We start from the raw sequence: 11,540 nt of genomic DNA, 5'->3' as shown, positions 1-11,540 counted from the left end.
TTTAGCCATTAAGATGTTTCCATGGTCAAAGCATTGAATGTTGAGACTCGTAACTGAGAAGCCACCTCCTCCCAGTTAACAAGTACGAAAGGACACTAATTTTATTATCCCAGAGAGTACTTCCAACATCCAAGTTACGAGCATTCAAAAGAGTGACATCTTTTTTTTTTTAATCGTTAATTCAGTTCAGTGTGACTTTCTTTTTTCCGGATACCGAATTCCGTTTGAACTTAATCCTAGTACTTCTTTGTCAGGGAAGGATAGGCCTTCAAATTAGTTAAAATTAAATTCTGCTTGTTCCGCTCCGGAAAATACTGTAGTACCATTTTCTAGGTAGATTCAAAGGAACGGAATTACAAATTCAATGAAGTCGAAAACGAAAATACCCTTTTTGTAGCCCAACAAAAGAAAAATTCCTATACAACAACAAGAAACTTTATTTTATTAAATAGAATCAACTATATAAATTATATAATATCATTGTATTATATTATTTATCAAGTTTTTATAAATATTCTTAATTAAGAAGTTTTGGTCATAACTTCCATAAATGTTCTTTAATTTGCCTACACTCTTCTTAACAGGGTTAAAAATTTTCTTTTTATTCTGCTTGCTAGTGCATTTATTAGTCTTCTTTATACATGTCCAAATCATCTCAAATAATTTTCTACCATTTTTCTCTCAATAAGTGTTACACTCACTTTTTCTCACATGTGCTCATTTCAAATTTTATTTTTACGCGTATGCCTGCACATTCATATCAACATTCTCATATCTGATACTCTAACTTTATGCTCTTATTGTTCCATTAACACCTAACATTTATTACTATATAGCATAGTTGGTTCTATAATAATTTGATAAAACATCCATTTAAGCTAATTAGATACCTTATAATCTCAAATAACTATTTTTAGCATCTCTCTATTTAGACCACCTAGCTTGTATCTTACATGCAATGTTCTTGTCAATTTTTCCATTATGTTGAATAATAACTTTCAAATGTATAAACATTTTCACTTAAGGTACAATCCAATCTTCCAATTTCACTTTCAAGTTATTGTTGACTAACTTGTTATCAAAATTATAATACTCCTACTCAGGTAAAAACTTTTTAACTCTAATGTCTTCCTCCATGACCTAAGTTTACAATTTATTTCTTCTCTTATCTCCACAATAAAAATTATATCATCATTAAAAAGCATGCACCTGGAAGTTTTTTCTTGAATATGCTCAATTAAAACATATAGGATTAGGTCAAAAAACTAAGAACTTAACGATGATCTCTGATGTAGTACAATGCGTATAGGAAAGTCCTTTGTTTCAATGTGAGACGTTATTATGTTAGTTATTGCCTTCTCATACATATTTTGTATAACTCTAACATAAGCATCCCATATTTCATTCTTTTTCAAGGCTTTTCAAAGTACTTCTCTCAATATACTATCATAAGCTTTTTTTGAATTAATGAAAACTATGTGTAAATTTTTATCTTGCATCAATACTTTTTCAATAATCCTCTTAGTAGATAAATCAATTATGTAGTCACCTTACTTAGCACAAGGCAAGACTGATTGTCAAAAACATTGATCCCTAGTCTCAACATATGCTCAGTCATTCTTTCTCACAATTTCATTGTATAAGTCATAAGTTTAATCCCTATATAATCAGCACAATTTTAAATATCTCCTTTATTTATGTGAATAGAATTAAGGTTCTCCTCCTTCAATTGTCAAGCATTTTCTTGGAGAATAACATCTCATTAAATAATTTAGTTATTCACTACATTCCTTTTTCATCTAAACATTTTCACACTTCAATAGGGTTATGGTTATGTCCATTGGCTCTACTATTTATCATTTTTAAAGGGCTTCCTTTGCCTCACTATTGCGTATCTCTCAATAAAATGACAAATTTTGTTTTCCTTCACAAGTTACTAAATCCTCCAAGTTACTAAAAAAATCCTATATGTCATTGAAAAGTTTAAAAAAGTAGGTCTCTTACATGTCTTTAATATCACCATTGTAACCAAAACCTTTTCCTCTTCATCCTTCATGCACTTTACCTATTCTATATCTCTTAATTTTCTTTCCCTATTCTTAGCAATTTTATAAATTTTTCATCCCCTATCTTTTATCTCAAAATCATTGTAAGACTTTTCAAATGCTTCAAAAATGATCTCACTCACAGCTTTCTTAGCTTCATTCTTAGCCATGAGATATCTTTCCTAAGTTTCATCATTATTGCACAAATTAATTGCTTTAAAATACCCCTTCTTATGTTTGATTTTTTCTTTTATATTATTATTCCGTTATCAAGATTATTTATCTTTCAGACCAACACTTTTTGATTCTCGCAAAACTTCTTTAGTAGCCTTTCTTACCTTTTAGCCATATCCTCCCACAAGATGCAAGCACCTCCTCAAGACTTTCAAAGTCTTTTAGCCAAAAGATTTTGCTTGAAAATTTGTTGCTTCTCATCTTTTAACTGTCACCACCTAATCCTCATAGTTATCACTTGTTGATGTTTTTTATTTTTACTCATTATAAGCACATCAAGAATAAGGACCCTGTGTTGTGTCATTGTGGCATCCCTAGAAATCACTTTATAATTTTTATAAAGTCTTTTATTAGTCTTTCTTACAAAAAATAAATGAATGTTTGACCTCAAGGCTCCACTTTTATAAGTGATGTGATGTTCATCCCTCTTCTTGAAACAAGTGTTGACTTGAAATCATATGCCAAGGATAAAACAAGAACAAATTGTCCTCCATTGTCTAGCTTCCCAAAACTAAAATGACCATGCACCATCGCACAATGACCTTCCTCTCTTCTGACACATGTATTAAAGTCTCTTCTAATAATTTCTTTTCACTTTATGGTATGCGTCAAGTTAACCCTCCAAGTCTTCCCAAAACATTTCCTTAATATCGGCTTCTGCCTTTGACTTGAAATATATAAGTGTTAATAATATTGATAGTCTCGTGTCCAACAATTATTTTTAAGGAAATAATTTTGTCTCCAATTATTTTGACTTCTTCCACTCCTTATCAACAATAATACCCATCCCATTGCATGTGTCTGTTTTCCCTATATACCAAAGTTTGAAATCTTGAATATTTCTTGATTGTTCACATGGTCATTTAGTTTTATGTAGGTGTAATGTATTAATTTTTCTATGAATAATAACTATTATCACCTCCATAGATTTATGATTCAAGGTTCCAACATTCCAAGTACAAAATTTGATTTTACTTACATAGACTACATTTTTTAGTCATGCTCGTTCAAGATAACACAATAGCCCTTATTTTTTAACACTACATCAAGATGCCAATGCAGCGACTCTAACTTACTTGCCACTGTATTTGAGCCATGTAGTGTGTTACTTATGAGAAACAACATAGCATTAGCGCAAAAGTGTCTATTGTCCATATTGATGTAAGATTTAATAAAGTTCTACATTTATTATTGAAGGCTTATCATAACCTTTTTTCTTTATCCGAGCTTGGGATAGCTGTAAATATAGGCGGAGTTAAAATGAAAAATTTCAATAAACATGAAAAAATCACTACAAAAGTATTAATTATTGGGCACACTATAAATAAAATCCTTGGGCGAGGGGTACTGCAAAGCAAACTAAAAATGAGTCCCAGGGCTGATTCCATAGATGACATCAAGTGGGTTAATTTTCTAATCAAAGGGCGCCAAAGGCTTAATTTAAGAGATAGATAGAAACAAGTGCTTTTCTTCAATGGGAGCAAAGCAGTTAACTTTGAAGCAAGTTGCTTGTATTTTAAAACAGAAGGAATGGATTAGTTAGAGGCGGAATCGGAATGCATGTTACCAATGTATATTAATATAAAAATGCATTGAAAAAAAGAGGGGTACACTAGTTTTGTGGTGTGAACGATATTATGTTAATTATTTCAGACTTGGCTCAAATGCAAGTAGCCCACTTCAATAGTGTTATTATATATTATTATCTGTGGGGGCATTCTTATGATCTTATCCACCTCTCTCACGAGAAGATGAGCCGTGCCAGCTCAGCCTAAGACTGTGTGAACACTAGTAAAATCCAATTCCTAAGCAACCCACGCTTAACTAATAAGTGATTCATGCCGGTTTATGAGAGACATTGAGTTTAATTTCCAGAAATGTATCGGCAATAGTGATAGAGTTTCCATAAAAAAGAGCTCGACCCAGCTCAATTTGAATTATTATGAATCTTGTTAAAGTCTCATTAGCTAGATGCAAGACAAGTTCAAGATATTAGGTGTGGTATGCAGAAAAAATTCCAATTCCTAAAGAATATATTCCACTCACCCATTGCATTCATTATTCAATTCCATATTATAAACCGTATCCTTTTATTAATATAAAATCCAACAATACCACGTCTACATTGATATGATATTTAAGTCAAACTAAGATATTGAAAACTAAACATGATCAAGAAAGTAGTCCAACGGTTGTAAGGATAAAAAATGGTTTGATCGATCATGAACAAAATATTCAATTGAATTGTTTAAGATACTAATTTAATAATTTAATGACTAAACTCATCATGCTGACTCGATTTTCAAAAGCATGATGTAAATATGGTGACCAATTATATATATATATATATATATAATGAAATTCGCAGATATATAAAACCCACTAACAATTATTTATTTAAACATTTTATTAAGTAAGCAGCTAACAGACATATTACCTACAAATAAAGATACCTCCATACAGTGCCATGTAGTGTATGTAGTTGGCTCCTCTGCGGGCTGCTGCTCTGCTAATTATAATGTCGAAACATCTTGTATCTGTATACGATTCTTTTGGGTATGAAGCCAAAACACATAAACCAGTGCCAGGTCTTATTAAATTTCATTTCATATTTTTTATTACCCACGTTCAATTTATTTTACCCGTAAAAATATAATCTTCTATATAATATTAGCATTTCAAAACTGCTCATGATTTTATTATTGCATAAAAAATAAAGTGATAATTTTATGCTAATTTTTTATTATTATTGCATCAACAATAAAATTACAAAACATAAAGAATAGTATTTAAAATTTAAAATCAGATAAAATATATTTTCATTATAGTATCTGAAATATATAAATATAATAGTACATGGTATGGTTAAGAAATGAAAAAGTAGCGGAAACTTTTGGATTATTTAGTTGGATACAAAAAATTTTGGATTATTGAAAGTGGGAGCGAGAAACGAAGTGAGAGAAAGTTGGGAGTCACGACTGAGGAGTGAGGACAGAAATGATAAATGGAACATAAATAAGGAGAGAGCGAGGGTGGCGCAGTCATAAGGAAGAGCGTTCATTGACACTGAAGACCATTGGGGGTTGGCGTCTACTTCCGCTAGACTGGGACGCTTTTATCGGCCGTCTTCCTTCGATTCCAACGCTTCTTTTTCGGAGCTCGTGTGCTTCTGCTTCTCATTCTACCGACATGGTTCCAACCTAATGGGGTAACTCTTCTTTTCTCTTGATTTTCATGCTCTGTCTCGCATGTGAGTCTTCTCTTCTTCCCTCTTCTTTCGATTTATGGCTCTTATCCATCTCACACTTCCGAGGTTTTCTTCTTCTTCTTCGTGCTTCTCTGTATTTCTTCACCTGTGATTTATGGTCTCTTGCGGCCGCATCCGCTGTTTTCTGCTGCTTCTCTTCCATTTTTAAGTTCTGAACTGTTTCTTGTTGTAGCCTTCTGCGAACATCATTCTCTAGATTAATAAACTGTAGATTTTCTGTTCTAATGTATCGCTTTTTGATTCAGTTAGGCTTGAACGGACGCTACTGTTGAAGACTAGATATTCCCAAGGTCAAACAGTGTGTGCGTGCTCCCCCCCTCCCTTTGTTGAAGTTCCACTTCCTTCTCCCCTTCCCCCTCTTTAATTGTTCTTTTTGGATTCATTTGTGAAAATTATTTAACGAGTTTCCCTGCATATTTTCACTTGCTCAAATATACTGGTGGTTTTTAGAGTTAAATCTTTTCTTGCAGGAAATAGTTTCCAGAAATAAGATAAATCGTCATCTGGATCATATTGGGGTGTGTATTTGACCATGCAAACTGTTTATTTCAAAGAAGCTCAAGGAGCTACCCACAATTCCGCTGGGCATATGTCATCTGTAACTTCGGCCCCGTGGTGGAGTACGTTAGGGTCCCAAACAATTTTTGGCGAGTCTTGTGGCCAAATGAAAGCTTTTTCGCTGGAGATTCCCAGCCATGTAGACCAACTTGTTGCCACTAAGCAAGCGGGAAGAGGAGCTGAACAAGTGTTTGATAAAGGAAACACCACTGAGCTCGCTATCTTTTCAGGTAATCTTCTACTTTAATTCAAAATTTGGACCTATCTCCCAGTGTGTGACTGAATTTTAGGAGCTTTGTGACTTCAAAAAAAGGACATGACCAGCAAGTTCCCATTCATCCTCCTGCCGAAATTTTCTGATATAGTAAATTTCATGTGAGGTTGCCTAGGGTAGATAAGACGTATATGGTGCACTTTGTTTGTCTCAGAAATTTTTAATAGCCCGCTGGAGATGGGGTTGGCCTACTCCTTATCGATTACTTAATATTGTCTTCCTATTTATTGAGTTAAATTCCATAAAAGATGAGGCGTGTGATGGGTCATGGCTTATCGTCCTCCATACAGAAGTAGCACTCTGTTTCGCCAGATCTCATTTTTTGTTCTGATATACTTCCCATTTCTTACAGTCCTACCTGCCCACTTTGAATTGCCGAGTTAGCTTACAAAAAAAGTAAATTTGAGGTCTTAACGCCAGTTTAATAGCAAATGCCTTCTCTTAATGCGCCTGGGCAATCTCCCACCCCCCTTTCCTCCCAAATTAAAACGAAACACAAGCATTCTAGAAAGAACGACATGATTACAGCGAAGCTTGTTTAGAATGATTGGCTCTTTACCAGGGCCACATGGCAGTGCTGATTTGAGCATTGCAATAGTCGGAGACTTGATTTAAGTACTTGAGGAAACGTTCTTCTGCTGTTACCTCATAGGAGGTTTCCTTTATCATGGTCTTCAGTTGCTGATATGCTTCGGGAGGAAGTAAATGCATTTAGTAGCATCACTTCAACTAAGGAAAGGCATATTTGTTTTAGGATTCTCTCTGCCTTAAATGAAATTCAAGTCCCGTTGAATCCTTATTATTTAACACATTGACAGAGCGTTAGGTGAAACTAATTTGATGCATGAGTGTATCTATATTGTTTACAGATGGGTTGAAAGAGTGTAATGATTGAGACGTTTTTGGGAAAGAGGCTTGTATCAATTGGATACTTTCATTGGACTTGAACTCTGCAAAAAGAGAGAATAAATATTGTAATCTCCCTCTTCCTCGCCCCTGCCTCTATCTTTTACTGACTTGAAAGTCGCATAAAGACAAGGTTCTGGTAATCTAGTCATCAGGAAGTTCTATTTATTAGCTCTCAATGAGCAGATCAAACAGGAGTATTCTTTTATTTCCACCTGCTGACTGCAAACATAGTGGATAAGATCTTTCTTAATGATTATGGGCGTAAGGTTGGAATCTAGAATTATGCTCCAATTGAGTTTTTGGTTGCTTCAACCTATTTCAGAGAGTGGCAATTCTTTTTCTAAATTATCAAGTGAGAATTCTTGCCTTGTCACTTAAGTCCACCTGTGATTAACTAGTCAAATATTTTTCTTTAGATGATTGTAAAATGTCAGGTGATCAGAAGTCTCAGACTGGCATATCACTTCAGTCATCAATTCCTGATCCGCGCGCTCATGTTGAGCTAGGAATCAATCAGCCTGTGGTAAAATTCCTCACAAAATGACCCCTTTGATGCTTTATTATTTTAATTTCTGGCCAGATTTTCCATTTCTTTGCCACTCTTTTACATTGTAGATCTGCGCAAAGTATCCTTATATGGATCATTTTTATGGGATCGTCTCAACTTATGGACCTCAAATTCCGGTCAGTCCTTACTCCATCAGCATCTTAATCTGTATAAGCCATGCTATTCTTTTAACATGCTTGCGTGGTAAATTTGTTTTATCAATTCATAGTAACATGATGTAGCCATATATGAGAGAGCCAATTTTCCTTGTAATTCTCAAAAGTATAATCTAGTTTGACTGGGCAACCCATAAATGAGAGAGTACATTTTCTTATAATTCTCTGAAGTATATCTATTTTGACTGTGCATGGCAAAAAAGGTGTAGTTTTTTTTTTTTTTGAACGAAAAAAGTGTAGTTGAGTGCATGTTTTTTCATTACTATTGACCTAAAGTAAGATAATAATGGAAAAAGGAAATGCCGTGATTTTCAGTTGAGTGACATTCATATGAATTAAGGATGATCATGGGTGGGCCAATATAGTTCCCACCTCCGGACTCATTTAATGAGTAAAATTTATCCGCCCCTCTTAAATCCTTTAATCCCTTGTCACGGACCATTTACCCAAAAAAAATCATAATGAACAAGTTTTCTGAAGCGGAAGCCCATCTACATGAATTTTATTTATATAAAATCTCCACACCCACAAGTAATAAAATGTATGTATTCAAAATTCATATAATGTCCTTCAAATGGTAATTTTTATTTTTTTTTCAAATATATTGTATCGATCAAAGGTTAGCATGTACTGTGTATTAATATAAATATACTGTGATCTTGGATTCTGCTTCTATTTTTTTCGCGCGCGCGCGCTTTTTTTTTTTTTTTTTTTTTTGGGGTGGGGTTGGGGGAGGTGCGCTATCATACTGTCCAGGCCTAGGCGGGTAAATTCAATAGATATAATAGAATGTAGTAATTTTGCTCATCCTCATAAAAACTGTAGTTTATATTGCATTATTCTTTTGCTTTCAATTACCTCTTGGTAATGTGCTATGTACGATTTCTGCTAAATTCTGAATCCTGAGTCGAAGTTTTATATACCTGTAATGATTCAGGGCCGTATGATGCTGCCACTTAACATGGCATCTGATGATGGACCGATTTATGTTAATGCTAAGCAGTACCATGGAATCATCCGACGTCGGCAGTCCCGAGCAAAGGCTGTGCTGGAGAATAAAATGACCAAACGTCGTAAGGTATAATCTCTTATACTATCATAATTTGACCTTGAAACACTATAGCCGGGGTGGAATGGTCTCACCAAATCATGAATGGTTAGGTTGCTGAGCAATGAGTTGATCACCAAGAAATAGTTACAGTGATTTGGATTTGCTTGATATTAATCATCAAGCATCACATGCCTTTCGTCTTCACCTGATGGCCGTCCTTGTCTTGCAGCCTTATATGCATGAATCACGCCATCTCCATGCAATGCGCCGACCAAGAGGATGCGGTGGTCGTTTCTTGAACACAAAGAACTTGAATGACAGCGATGCAAAATTTGGAAGTGAAGGGAATAAAACTGGGGATGGTCAATTGCAGTCTACTGGTTCTCAGAGCTCTGAAGTGCTGCAATCATCAAAGGAAACAAGTGGAAGCAGTCCGCACATGTCTGGGTCAGAGGTGACTAGCATGTATACAAGGGGAGGTCTTGACCATGGCTTTACGTTCAACTATCTTGGACCAGCTGTTCATCACACTCTTGCAGGCATGATGAATAATCAGAGTGGCAGTGGCGGCATAGTTATGCCCGCCAAATGGGTTGCAGCACCAGGTAAATGCTGCAGCCTTGAAGTTTGATTTGGCAAGGAAACACAATGGGGTTGGTGCACTAACGTTGTACCAAATCCCCATCCTTGCCCCAGCCAGATGGAGAAGCTTTGTCGCGTTTTCCTTTGTGGTTACTGTGGCGAGTTTCGTTTGTGAGGCTCTCTCCGACATCTGGTTTGAAGGCAAATCATTCTTGGCTCATGAAAATTAACGGCAAATCGTCCTTGGCTCATTATTATTATCTATAGAACTACTGTCTGCCTTTCCCCTCAGGCCTGACCGTCTTTGGCGTGTTTACACATCGCATGCTAATGACTTGATATCCTGGAAGGGGGTAAGCTTTTATGCGGGTGTGTTTGTTTAAAATGTGTTCATGACTCTAGTTTGCACGTGTGCTTTGGAACTTAATTATGTAAGCGTGGTGGTGTTTTATTCGTCCGGACCTGACTTTGTGAATCCATGTATCATACAACTTGACCTTTGGTGTTTGTTTCAAAATAAAACATTTGCCCGGACTCCCGATATGTATCATTGTATCGTTTCTCTAGAATTAGCAACTCCGCTTTTGAGGACAATGTGCTGCGACTCTATCTAAAAAGTGCCTTTAAAATAGTTTTATTTTTCATTTTTTTGATTTCTTAAAAGTAAATTTTTATTACTATAAACAGATTTAGATAATATCTTATAATGGTGACGACTTTATTCTTTCTAGAAGGAAAACTTTCTCTAGCAAATTCTTGTGGTGAGAAATTTTTAGGCAAATTTGGTGCACCATATAATTCATGATCTATCTAATAAAAATGTAATATTTATATGAATTAAATGTAAGTTGATTTTGATATTAATAATTGTAGAGAGAAAAATAAAAATTTAAATATTCATTTTATTAGGAAAAATAAAGTCATTAAAAATAATAGCATATAATTTTTTTTGATTGAATTTTAATTTTTATTGGATGGATCCGGATAATTTGATGTATCACATTTATTTAAGAATTTGTCCGCTTGCGTTATTTTTTGTGCTTATTGTGTTGGTGCAGGATGTGATTTCAGGGAGAAGAAAAACGAAAGTGAGAACAAAGTGTTTGTGACAAAATTCTGAAGTCATTGTTTTGCTCTACTTTTTCTTAAATATCAAATATAAAAGAAAACAATTTTAAAAAATAAAATAGGATGACAAGGTATTAAAAATCAAATCAGTCATTTAACTAGTCAAGATACTGGTTTAGAGTAGATGGTCCAATCATAATTGAATCGAGATCAATGCATTCATAATTAAAATAATATAATCTAATTAAAAATATAGAATCTGTCATACCAAAAGAAGAGTAATATTAAATAAAAATTATTAACTCATGAGTAAATCAAATAATCATGTATAAATCATACATAATCTGGCAAAAAAGATGGTTACTAAATCACAAATATGACAGACAGCTATTTTTAAAAATTCAATACAATGTTGTTTCAAGTTCAACAAGGAGGGAAAAGAATAAAAATAAAATTCAAACCGAGTGACATTGTCCAAAACTCTTAATCAAACTAGCTAAAGGACTAGTTTACTAATTAATTAGTTTGACGTGTTAACTCGAATTGAGTTTTTTTTTTTAAATAAATAAGAGGGCTAATCTCAGTATATCAAAGATAAATTATACCTTGGGGATTGGAATTCTAAATTATCAGAGGATACTAAACTCCTCAAGAAATTAAGAGCCGCCTCAAACAAGGAGGAATAATAAAGGCCTTCTCTACTTCTTTAGCCAGCTTGCCTATCATTGGACTCTACATACAGATTGAATTTTAACTTCCCAGTTCCACTTAAAGGTAAAAAAAACAAAAATACTTACAAAATAATTAGTCAGGGGCATCCAATATCAT

At 34.3% G+C, this 11,540-nt stretch overlaps 1 protein-coding gene across 5 annotated transcripts; it reads left to right on the top strand.

Moving 5' to 3' along the window:
- Positions 1 to 5,232: 5,232 nt before the first annotated feature.
- LOC129285410 (nuclear transcription factor Y subunit A-10-like) lies at positions 5,233 to 10,187 on the top strand. Of its 5 annotated transcripts, none has more exons than XM_054921136.1 (7): positions 5,233 to 5,487; positions 5,797 to 5,837; positions 6,018 to 6,335; positions 7,705 to 7,811; positions 7,904 to 7,972; positions 8,949 to 9,089; positions 9,292 to 10,187. In XM_054921136.1, the coding sequence occupies exons 3-7, from the start codon at positions 6,080 to 6,082 to the stop codon at positions 9,691 to 9,693; spliced, it is 975 nt and encodes a 324-aa protein (XP_054777111.1). In that variant the 5' UTR covers positions 5,233 to 5,487; positions 5,797 to 5,837; positions 6,018 to 6,079; the 3' UTR covers positions 9,694 to 10,187. The 5 variants fall into 5 exon arrangements, with proteins under 5 accessions (XP_054777111.1, XP_054777096.1, XP_054777089.1 ...); XM_054921121.1 differs by having other exon boundaries at positions 5,797 to 5,849; XM_054921114.1 differs by having other exon boundaries at positions 5,793 to 5,837.
- The last annotated feature ends 1,353 nt before the right edge of the window (positions 10,188 to 11,540 follow it).

This window comes from Prosopis cineraria, unplaced genomic scaffold (assembly GCF_029017545.1).
Source record: "Prosopis cineraria cultivar Desert tree isolate PC_DT_omini unplaced genomic scaffold, ASM2901754v1 PC1, whole genome shotgun sequence".
Classification (NCBI taxonomy): Eukaryota; Viridiplantae; Streptophyta; class Magnoliopsida; order Fabales; family Fabaceae; genus Prosopis; species Prosopis cineraria.
The sequence above is the reverse complement of the archived record's forward strand: the minus strand, read 5'-3'. Positions and strand labels throughout refer to the sequence as shown.